Raw genomic sequence first — 12,032 nt, forward strand, 5'->3', positions numbered from 1 at the left:
AATCTCCCGGCCCATCTTTGTGCAAAGCATGCCAGCATGTTGATGGTGACCGAGACTTGGTTAGACTCTGCACCCTCGTTCCTGATCAGTAGCCTAATGGCTGATGATCCTAGGAGCGTTTTTGTTTGAATAAAGCTCTCACAGTTCCCCACAAAAAAAAAACAATCAGCAAACCGAACCGCTATACGTACATATCCTGAGAGCACTGGAATTAATCAATCGATTGCAGTTTTCGCTTTCCATGCATTATTCTCTTATTATTCTCGCCATAGACCTTTCTTGAAGAGATATCTCCAATGGATCTTTGTGCGCAAGGAAACAAGGCGCGCATTCAAGTGGGAGTACGCGGATAACTTTAGGCTGGCCATAGTGGGAGTAACATAAGGCTGGTCATAGTGGGAGTAACATAGCAAGTAACATAACACATCCCAAGAAAAGTTTGCTTACATGGCATGTACTTAATGAGGAGAGAGATGGTTGGAGTAACATAATATGTTACTGTAACATAACACATCCCAAGGCAAAATGAATCTACATCTTAATAAATGATGGCTTGCATGTTACTACATATATGTTACTCCCCACTATGAAGGTGATAACATAGACTAGTAACATATGCATGTTACTAGTCTAAGTTACTTCCTACTATGACCAGCCTAAGTAGTATCATGCACTTGGGACTCGCAAAGATGCTTATGTGGCAAGCAATTAAAGAAGAGAGAGATGGTTATAGTAACATAGGTAGATACCGCAACATAATAAGTGTGATACTACTATGCGTCATGCATGTCAATAAATAAGACCATCTATGATACTAATCTATGATACTATGCACTATAGAGGTAGTAACATAGTCTAGTAACATATGTATGTTACTAGTCTAAGTTACTCCCCACTATGACCAGCCTTACGGAGACGTTTTGGCTGCTTCTTCTAGAAAAGAAAAGAAGAACAAGACAGCTGACGCGCACAGGGAGAACGGGAAAAGAGAAGGAATGGAACAGCTTTCAAGGAAATGCATGCGGGAGGGAAAGGGATGATCGGACGGACGGGCGGGCGGGCGTGTTGTGCGCCGCGCGAATAGCTCCACGTGCAGTGCGGTGGCACTTGCTCCGGCGCTACCGATCCATCTGAACAAAACCTTTGACCTGCCCCGATACGTGCCACTCCTGCATGCCGGGCCAGCGCGCGGCGTGGCACTTGCCATGTCACACGCGCTTGGGGCTGGTACAGGTATCCAGATTAGCGCATCTTCAATGTCTAGCCTTAAAAATGACATAATATTTGTCCACAGACCGTATATGGGAGCCGGTTATCCAACACTGTCCCCAAACATCTCCAATACTAACCTAAAAAGATCAGCCAACATATTCGTATAGTTTACATTGAAGAAAAATAGTAACGAAACATGACTGGGTGGATCAGATTATGGGGAGTATTTGACAAAAAACTACCACATTTCACGTCACCGTCCGACAGAACTACCACATTTTGAAAAGTGACCAAAAACTCCAGATTAGTACTAATTTTGTGAACAAAAACTACCAAATTGAGTTGATGACCGTTTTTACGATTTTAAACCTGTTTATGACATGCGGGACCCGCGTGCCAGAGCTGAGGTGGCGACAAAGTCAACTTCGTTTATTTTGACTGTTAAGTTGACTGATGGGGCCCACACGTCAGTGTCAACTTCTTCCTCCTTCTCTCGATGTGGCATTTGAACAAGTAAATTGCACAGAAGTACCACAATTGGGGCATTGGAAGCAGATTGGTACCAAGATTGGTAATTTTTACATGTCAGTACCAAGATTGGGGCGAGCCATTGCAAAAAAGACTAAAAGTGTGTTTTATACGTATTGACAGAAAAGCTGACCGGTTGGGCCCGCCCGTCAGGTGACACGCTGGCCAGTGCGCGCGTGCCCGCGCGCTGACTGGGCGCTGACTGGGACGAGGCCGGCTCCCGTTTAGGGCGCGGCTGGTGCGGTCGAGCCACACCCCACTCACTCCCCCCGCTCTGCTCTGCGTTCTTCTTCCTTCTCTCTGCCTCGCCGCCGGCTGCGCCCGCCCCCGCCGGCCGCCACACGACGCTGCCGCAGCCATGGTTTTTGAAGACGAGAGCAGCGACGAGAACTCAAGCCTCCCGTACATGCACTCCGAAACCTCCACCGATGGGCTCAATCAGGTCAGTTACTCCATTGGAGCTAGGGTTAGGGCTAGGTTTAGGAAAATTTGGGGATTTTTCTGTCTAGGTGGTCTTTGCTGTGAGGATTTCGTTTGATTTGCTTTGTCCTCGTTCTCTGCACATGATGCTAACTTGGATTTTGCTTGGGCAGGTGCCTTTCTCTCTTCAGGACCCGGATTACAATGGTCTTGAGCTAGATCTGATAGTGCTGTGCGAGAAGCATGGGAAGCCATCAGAGAGGCTTGTTGCATTTGAAGGAACAATGACTGGGAGAAGGTTCTTAGCATGTGCAGAGCCGGTAATTTTCTTGCCTTATTGATTATGCACAGGATATGTTCATTGGAAGTCACATAGTCTTGTTTGCCAATTGTTATTCAGTTATGTGATTGGTAATTTTGTTAGTCATATATGCCATACTGTAGTGCTCATTGTAGGAATGGTGAATACTATGGTCAGTAGAGTGCATTTAGGCTAAATATAGGCTCAAGCATGCTCTGTTGTGTGCACATGAATGCTCTGTTGTATGCAATGTTGCTTAGTACTCACATTAGCCATTAGTTGATGTGTTACTCTTAATAAGTAACTGTTGCTTACTGCTGACAGTAGGTACTGTCATTAGCTAGTTTGTTCCTGCAGGCTAATGTAGTGTATTTAGCTAGGCTAATGTAGGATTCCATTATATTAATGGCCAATTGTAAGTTGGTTGTTATGCAAAGTTGAATGTAGTGTTACTCTGCTAATTATATACTGATCACCCTCTTGCTTAGCACATGGATGTGCAAATTCAGTGTTGGTCAGTACCAACATTAGCTACTGGCATGAACTAACTGTTGCTTACTACTATTAGTAGTTGTATTGTACTAAATTTTGCCTTGTTATTTTTCCAGGAAGGTCAGAATTGTGGGTTTGTTCAGTGGGTTGATGAGCAGTGGCCCCCAACAATGGAGAATGCATTGCTGAAGCTTTGGTCAATGGTTGAAGAGAGCAAGTCTGCTAGGGTGGATGATAATCTTCAAAGTTCTTTAACTATTCACCATTTGACAGAAGAAAATAAGAAGCTGGATGCACAATATGACAAGTTAGTGAAAGATGTGCATCAACTTGTGGACTTTCAGCAGGATAGGGTTGTGGATTTCAGTTATCTGCAGTCGGCTGTCACATATCAGCACCAATGCAGAGCTGAATTGGTGGCTGGTATGAATGCAGAAATGGCAAAGAAAGATGCAGCTCTAGAGAAGCTTCAACAGAAGTTTGAAATCCTGTGCAACCTGACAAGTGCTCAAGCAACTGCCATCCAAAACCTCAAGTTGAAGAATATGAAAGAGAAGCAATTGAGGATTGAGGCTCAAGAGAATTTGGAGCTGAAGAATGCAGAGTTCACAAAGTTTGAGGAGAAGCTCACCCAAGAGAAGCTAGAGTTGAAGTTCCAGGTTGTTGATCTGCTGAAGCTCAAGGAAAACCATAAGGAAGAGAAGCAGATGCAAGAGTTTAAGATTACTGAGCTCATGAAGGCAGAGGAGAAGCTGAAGGAGAAGATCAAGGGGATCCAGGCCATCTTTGAGAACTGAACAAGATGAATTAAGATTAGTGGGCATTGCAGACCTTTTGGGAAAGATGGCTATGCAATGGCCTAGTAACTTAGAATTATGGTAGTGTAATGTATGGTTCTAGAACTAATTGTGAACTCTGGCTGTTTATGTACCTACTAATATGCTATTCATCCTTTTGTGAGAAAAGGATGGATTGTGCATTTGAACTCCACTATGTAATATGAACAATGGTTGTGTATTCCTATAATGTGTTGAACTCCAATTAGTATCATTTGCTTATGTTAGACTGAAAATGATGGTTAAATGCATTTGAGGAATAGTTACATATGTTAGAGTGATGCTTAAATGCTTAAATGCATTTGCAAAAGGAATAGTTTTAGGTGGTTCCGTCGACCCCGAGACACCCTAGACCCTAGTTGATGGCTTTAGGTGGTTCCGTCGACCCCGAGCCACCAAAACCCAAAATGATGGCTTTAGGTGGTTCCGTCGACCCCGAGACACCCTAGACCCTAGTTGATGGCTTTAGGTGGTTTCGTCGACTCCGAGTCACCAAAACCCAAAATGATGGCTTTAGGTGGTTCCGTCGACCCCGAGCCACCAAAACATAGACAACATAAAAAGGACCATTTTGAGCATAGACAACATATCAATAATAAAAAGAACCATTTTTATCATAACAACATATCAATCATAAAAAGAACCATCCAAGCTTGCATAATCAATAACTCCAGCATATCAAGATAGTCCATTCCAGGCATTCACTCATAAGTTGCATCCACATCAACAAAAGCCATATATGGCATTGATTCTTAAAGTACACCACCAAAGCAAAGATGACATTGTACACCACGACATGAAGTATCTAGTTACCAATTGCATAGAAGTACCTCCCCCATCCAGTATGTCTACCACCAGCACCTCTCCCAGCAGCAGATGTGGAGGGAGCAGTAGATGTGGAGGGACCAGATTGTCTTGGGGCAGAGAATGCACCTCTCCCTCTCCCAACACCTCTTGCAGCACCTGGTGCAGCACCTCTCCCAGCACCTCTTCCAGCAGCTTGAGCTGCTGCAGCACCTCTCCCAGCAGCTGTAGCTGCAGCACCTCTACCACCACCTCTCCCAGCTCCTCTCCCAGCTCCTCTCCCAGCTCCTCTCCCAGCTGTTGGTGTTGTTGTAGGAGCTGCATGAGAGGTTGTTGTTGCTGGTGTAGTAGCAGCACCACCACCATTGGAATTCCTTGCAAGAGGCTTGCATAAACAAGAGGAAAATGAGTAAGTACTTAAAAAATGGAATGTACAAGAAGGAAAACCACTTATAAGAGGATTACCACATGTTTGTTCTTCCTCAAAGCCAGCTCAGGCTTCAACTGCTTGAGGCAGCTTGTGTACCTATGTCCTTGCAGTCCACAATTGCCACATGTTATAGTCCCCATTCTTGATGTGTCCTTAGGCTTTGGAACTTCAAATTTCCCCTTGATCCTCTTCTCTTTCTTTCTTCCTCTCTTCACTTTAAATGCAGGTGGGTCAATGTCTTGACCAGGGGTCTTTGTCCAGTCATGCTCACCAGGAACTGGATAGATCATTGGTTCATAAGCTGCCACATAAAATTCTTTCTTGAAGAACTTGCTGACATAATCCTCTGGTTTTCTTTTGCCCTTGTTGATTGCTGAGATGGCATGGTTACATGGGATGCCACTGAGGTCCCATTTTCTGCACCCACATGTGTGCACTTGCAAGTCAACAACATGGGTTTGCTGCCCACTTGTAACCTGCCACAAGTTCACACCAGCTTGAATTGGTTTGCAATATTTGGCCCTATCCTTCTCAACCTCTAGCTTCTCACTATAATGGGGTGTTATGTCCCATCTAGCTGTCTTTGCACTCTCCCTATTCCTATGCCACCTCATCATCTGTTTATCCTTTATTCCATCACACATTGTCCTAATTGGTTTCTTCCTAACATCTAGGACATACTTGTTGAACACCTCAGACAAATTGTTAACTACAAGGTCAGTCTTACAATATGTAACTAATGCACAAGGTGAACAAACTAACCAATGAATGGTCTGCACCCCTTGAGAAACCCCTCCCTTGCTCCATTGATGCAATAGAACATAGCATGGAATCTTGGACCTGGATGGGGGATTTTTTCAGTGGGTGTTGGAGTTACAGTAGTGACTACTACTCTACTCCCAGGATTTGTATCCATCACTGTCTGAGCATAGTCTTTCAACCTAGGGTATTGCTTCTTGTGGTCTCCTAGCACAGCATCAATAGCTATGTTCTTTGCTCTATATGCCATTGACTTGGGCACATCCACACCATACTTCTCCATGCAAGCATCAATCAAAGTCTGAATGCCAGTTGTTAGATCAGATCTGAACAGTGATTCATACTTCTGTGCAAGCCACTTGGCACTTACCCTTGTTGTCTCTGTACTAGTACGGCAAGTGTGCTTAATTCTCATCTTCTTAATTACAAAAGTAGTTTCACCTTTTATAACTGCTTCCACCATAAAGAAGTTGCAATTTTTTGGTTGCATTCTACAATTATTCTTTGATCTGAGTTCCTATGATATCTGAAGTTTCTTTCTTGAGTGATGTGTAGGTTCAACAAAGCCTCTCTGAATTGATGTTGATCCAAGAAACACATGTGTAGACATAATTGCTCATGTGGTGCATCCATTTTCTCATTGTACCATTTTCTAGGAGGCCTCTGCTTTGCCCTGCTTTTCCTTTTCTTTGGCAGCACAAATGACAATGGCTCAAAAGCATCATCATCAGCCTCCTTCAACAATCCTTTCTCTTCTTCATCAGATGAAGGTTTGAAATCAGGTTCCTCCTCTGGTACTACACTTGAATGTGACCTTGTTGTAGGCCCTCTCCTAACTGGAAGCTTCTGTTTCTTCTTCTTCTTCTTCTCTTCATGTACAATTACAGTTTCTACATCCTGTGAAACAACTTTGTCATCTTCATCGATTTGAAAAGGTTCCTCAACCTCTGTGTCACCCTCATAATGCACAACTTCTTCCTCCTCAGATTCTTCATCATCTGTTTCTTCCTCTTCCATTTCATCATACTCTTTCTGTTTCTTTCCCTCAGCCATCTCTATGTCATCAGCATCACCCATATAAAAAGGTCGTACATCAATGTCCTCTTCACCTTCACAATCAGAACCACCACTGCCAACATATCCCTCTTCTTCTTCTATTTCCATAACAGCTTTCAGTTTTCCTTTTACATTCTTGCTCTCTTGTGTGCAAACACCAGTACCATGAGCTACACTGTAGCTGCTACTCTGACTTTCAAATGCAACTCCTTCTTCATTAACAGCATAGATGGGTGGCTCACTGAGATCATATAACACAGGCTCTTCATACACAACAGTGGATAATTCTTGCCTCTCAAACTGGCTGCAAGGAGGTGGACATGCCCTCACTAGCAAATTTAAGACCTTAGACTCCTCAACCTGCTTCTTTACTAATTGCAACTCAGCATTACACTCTACCATCTCCAATCCTTTCTCCCCTAATTGTGGATTCTCAATGTGAAACAGCAGATCATATTCACTAAATCATTGGGTTTCCATCACTGCAATCATATTCAGGTATGTTACATCGGAACTGCAGAGCTTCAGCTCAAACATTTCTGAAGCATCAAAATAGAACCTAACATCCAAAATGTCATCATACAAACTGCAAAATGAAATAACAGAAAAAATGGTTAATAAACAATTTTACTTAACAGATAGGCTAACATATAAACAAAGCTTTGTTTAAGTTAACATATAATTTGGACTCTTCTCTAGTTAGGAATTTTTTAAGTTAACATATAAACAAAGCTTTGTTTAAGTTAACTAATGGTGCTCTGCTCTAGTTAGGAATGATTTAATCCACTATGCTTCTCTGCTCTGCTCTGCTCTAACTAGGTAACACCTAATGCTGCTCTGACAATTTGGACTAAGAAATAACAATGTAATCCACTAATGCTGCTCTGCTCTGCTCTAGTTAGGACTCATGTAATCCAATATACTTCTCTGCTCTACTTAGGAACTAGCAATTAGAGTGCTAAACATGCAGACAGTAAACCAGGCAGTAAACCCTAACCCTAATCCCCAATTTCAGTTTGCAAAGATGGAACAATGGAACACTTACAGAACACCACCGATGCCATGAGTCCACTGATGGGCGGTGCTAGGGTTGGCCACCCAAATTCGCGCCATCTTCAGCCTCTGCTCCATCGACAACGCCGGCTCCGCAAAATCTTCGTCCTCGCTACTGTACTCCGAGCTGGAGTAGCAACCACTCCCATCGAGGCCTAAGCGGGGGAGGTCGCCGCCGCTCGCATCGCCCGGGCCATCGTCGCCTGCCAGAGTAGCCGAGGCCATCGTCGCCTAGGGCACAACAGCCGCGGGGGAGAGGAGGGCGCGAGGGACGAGCAGCCGCGGGGGAGGTGACAGCGCCTAAGCAGTTCGATCCATGACTACGGTGGCGTGGTGTGGCGGGCGGCGGGGCGGGCGGGGAGGCAGCCGCCGGCGAGGAGGAGAAGGAAGAGGGCAGAGCGGGGTCGGGGTGTGGCTCGACCGCACCAGCCGCGCCCTAAACGGTGCGAGTCGGCCTCGTCCCAGTCAGCGCCCAGTCAGCGCGCGGGCACGCGCGCACTAGCCAGCGTGTCGCCTGACGGGCGGGCCCAACCGGTCAGCTTTTCTCTCAATACGTATAAAACACACTTTTAGTCTTTTTTGCAATGGCTCGCCCCAATCTTGGTACTGACATGTAAAAATTACCAATCTTGGTACCAATCTGCTTCCAATGCCCCAATTGTGGTACTTCTGTGCAATTTACTCCATTTGAACAAACACTTCATGTGCACATATGGGGACGAACGAGCAGCAGTGCCCACGCATGGCCACCGGCCGCAGCCGCGGCCACAAGCGACGAGCAGCATCAGGCGCGCTCCCCGTCGTCCCTGCGTCGCCTCTGCCCACCTCCCCGCGGGTCCGCACCCCGGCCCCCAGGCGCGCTCCTCGTCGTCGCATGGCTGCTCCTCCCTGTGCTGCCTACTTCGCATCGCCACGCCTGCGGCCCCCCGTCGCGTCGTCCGCACCTCCCGCAGCTCCCAGGAGCTCGAGCTCCTCCTCCCCACCCCGAGCAGGATCCCCGCGCACCCGCCCTCTGCTTGGGCTCCCCTCGCGCCCGCCCCTGGCACCTGCTTCCGCGTCGCCTCGCCTCGGCCATGGCCGGCGATGCCCCGCCTTGACCTCGGCCAGCTCTGGTTTCCGCTCGCCAGCGCGGCCTCAGCCGGCTCCTGCCCCGCCGTCTCCGCCTACGGCCGCCTCCAGTGCCGGCTTTGCCCGCCCCGGCCAGCCGCCTCTTCGTTCTGCCCGCCCCGGTCGGCCGCCTCCCTGTGCCGGAAGAAGAAGAATGATGTGTGGGCCCCGCCGGTGAAAACGGTCAATGTAACGGTCAAAATAAACGGAGTTAACTTTTCCGCCACGTCAGCTCTGTCACACGGGTCCCGCACGTCATAAGCAGGTTTAAAATCATAAAAATGGTCATCAACTCAACTTGGTAGTTTTTTGTCACAAAATTAGTACTAATCTGGAGTTTTCGGTCACTTTTCAAAATGTGGTAGTTCTGTGGGACAATGACATGAAATGTGGTAGTTTTTTGTCAAATACTCCCTACGCAAAGAAATATAAGAGCGTTTAGATCACTAAGAGCGTTTAGATCACTAAAGTAGTGATCTAAATGCTCTTATATTTCTTCATAGAGGGAGTACTCGATTATGGGAGGAAGAAGGAAGTTGGGAGGTGGAAGACGACGTGTGAGCCGTCGGATGAAGATCCAACGACAGAAAAAAGAAGTGGCTGATGCTTGATATATTTTCACGTACCTGACGTTTAGTCGGTCCCCTACAACAAGGTAAATCATCAGTGTTCATCAGTTTAGCTAGGTTTCTATGACTGGAAAGGCCTCTTGGGCTTAACTGGTCAGACTTGTGTGTTTCTCGCGGCTCATGCACTTCTTCCAGAGCTCACAGGGGACAAGTAGCACGCTCGGGGCCGGTGATCTGCAGGATCTCTCCATGACCGGGTCCGGGTGCACTGCAGCTTCGACGCCTAGGTCGAGCAAACGCACGAGGTGGACGTCACTAGCTAAGTCGCCGCTGGAATCTCGACGGCGTTGGTCGACGCGATTCGTCTGTGTCTTGTCTTGTGTCCCTCCCCCACTCGCCCTACCCAAACCCCCAAGCATACAGTCAGTCAACGCGTGCAAAGTCAGTCAACCCCGCTCCTCTTCTTCTCCGACTATATAAACGCAACCGCGCCGATGACCAAAACCCAAACCCATCGGCACGTAGATATATCAGTCAGTCAATTACTCCATGCAAGCTCTGGCATGTCGCAGCAGCGCCGCCGCAGCGCGGCAGCCGCTGCGCTGCTGGCGCTGGCGGTGCTGCTGGGGACGTCGCCGCCGGACGCAGCGGCTCAGCCTACGGCCTGGCGGCCCCTCGTGGCGCGCGTCAACAAGGACGCCTCCACCTCCCTCTACACCATCGCCATCAAGGACGGAGGGGGGCCGCTCCTCCTCGACCTCGCCGGCCCAATGCTCTGGGTCGCCAACTGCCCCTGCACGCACTGGGCCATCGGGTGCGGCGGCAGCGACTGCAATGGCATCCGCAATATGTTCACCCCGGATGTCTGCGATAGTGCGGAATGGCCGGTGCAGGGGCAGGACCCGTGCATCATCACCGCCTTGCCGTACAACCCGGTCGACGGGCGCTGCGTCGCCGCCCAAGCCACCACCATCTCGATCGCCGCCAACACCACGGACGGCAAGAACCCACTCTTCCCGGTCACCTTCCCCGTCGTCGGGTCCTGCGCGCCGGGGGAGTTCTTGACCTCGCTCCCGGCGGGCGTGGCCGGCGTCGCGGGGCTTGCGAGGCTGCTTAACTCTCTGCCGTTGCAGGTCGCCCAGTGGTACCGCCTGAAGCAAGAGTTCGCGCTGTGCCTGCCCAGGGCCGGGGACGGCGTGGCCGTCTTCGGCGGCGGCCCGTTCCAGCTCCTGGCCGCGCCAACCGTGGAGGTCGCCGATAGCCTCCGCAAGAACCCTCTCCCGTTCCTCTTCAACCCCAAAAACCGCGCCTACTACTTTACCATCACCGGCATCGCCGTGAACCAGCAGCGCGTGCCCACGCCGTCCGGCGCCTTCGACATGGAAAGGAGAGGCCAAGGCGGCGCCGCCTTCAGCACCGTCACGCCCTACACCGCGCTCCGCTGGGACATCTACTGGCCGCTCCGAAACGCGTTCGACGCGGCCACGAGCGGCATCGCGCGCGCGGAGAAGGTGGCGCCGTTCGACATGTGCTACCAGGCGTCGGAGCTCGCAATGACCAGCGTGGGCTATGCCGTGGCCAACATCGACCTGATGCTGGACGGAGGGCAGAACTGGACACTGCCCGGCGCCAGTTCGCTCGTGCAGGTGAACGACCAGACGGTGTGCTTCGCGTTCGTTCAGACGGATTCGTCGGTGCCGGCACATGCTGAGTCGCCGGCGGTGATCCTCGGGGGGCACCAGTTGGAGAACAACCTGCTGATATTCGATCTGGACAAGGACACGTTCGCGTTCAGTGGGCTGCTCCTCGGCATCGGCACTACCTGCAGCAACTTCGACTTCAGCATGGGGAGTTCTTAGAAGAGTGTCACTGATCTTGCACCGGAGTGCCACCGTCACCATGTCCGTTTGTACTCGACTACGGTTTCGTTTCAATATTACTAGCGTACTAGTGTTGTGTTAGTAACGAGAATAAAATGATACAGATCGTCAAGGATTTCAGATTTTAAATGGATACACATTCTGCTATCTGAATTTTGGTGCCGAATTCTCACGCGCTGCACAAAATGGGTTCACAAATTGATGTGAATATTGCACAAGTTCAAATTGCACACCTTTGTCCACTTGAGAAAGAAAATAGTCTACCAGGGCGTCAAATCAGCGCGGGAATTCAGATGGCCGACATTCATGTCGGTCCTGAGATTTCAAGGGTCCAGGGCAAAATTAGAACAAAGGGCCTAACAAAGATTGACCCACGTTCATGTAGTGGGTGCCTAGGACCCCACTCAAAATATAAAATTCACTCATTCTACATAATTTCTTTGTATTCATGAAAAAGAAAATCAAAACTAGATGAATTTTTGCAAAAGGTGCCCCACTCCTATAGTTCACGCCCACTAAAAATAGTTTCAAGGCCCGCCCGTGGGCCTTAACATTTCTAGACGCAAAGTCACTAATGCTGGTAAT

The 12,032-nt window shown here is 48.6% G+C and overlaps 2 protein-coding genes across 2 annotated transcripts; both read left to right on the forward strand.

Moving 5' to 3' along the window:
* Positions 1 to 2,009: 2,009 nt before the first annotated feature.
* On the forward strand, positions 2,010 to 3,750 carry LOC119279927. Its single transcript, XM_037560980.1, has 3 exons — positions 2,010 to 2,182; positions 2,334 to 2,480; positions 3,070 to 3,750. Exons 1-3 carry the CDS (start codon positions 2,099 to 2,101, stop codon positions 3,748 to 3,750), a joined length of 912 nt encoding a protein of 303 aa, XP_037416877.1. The 5' UTR covers positions 2,010 to 2,098.
* Positions 3,751 to 10,130: 6,380 nt separating this feature from the next.
* LOC119282061 (chitinase CLP-like) lies at positions 10,131 to 11,427 on the forward strand. Its single transcript, XM_037562413.1, has one exon. The coding sequence runs from the start codon at positions 10,131 to 10,133 to the stop codon at positions 11,424 to 11,426; it is 1,296 nt and encodes a 431-aa protein (XP_037418310.1). The 3' UTR covers position 11,427.
* The last annotated feature ends 605 nt before the right edge of the window (positions 11,428 to 12,032 follow it).

Source organism: Triticum dicoccoides, chromosome 3B (genome assembly GCF_002162155.2).
Source record: "Triticum dicoccoides isolate Atlit2015 ecotype Zavitan chromosome 3B, WEW_v2.0, whole genome shotgun sequence".
Classification (NCBI taxonomy): domain Eukaryota; kingdom Viridiplantae; phylum Streptophyta; class Magnoliopsida; order Poales; family Poaceae; genus Triticum; species Triticum dicoccoides.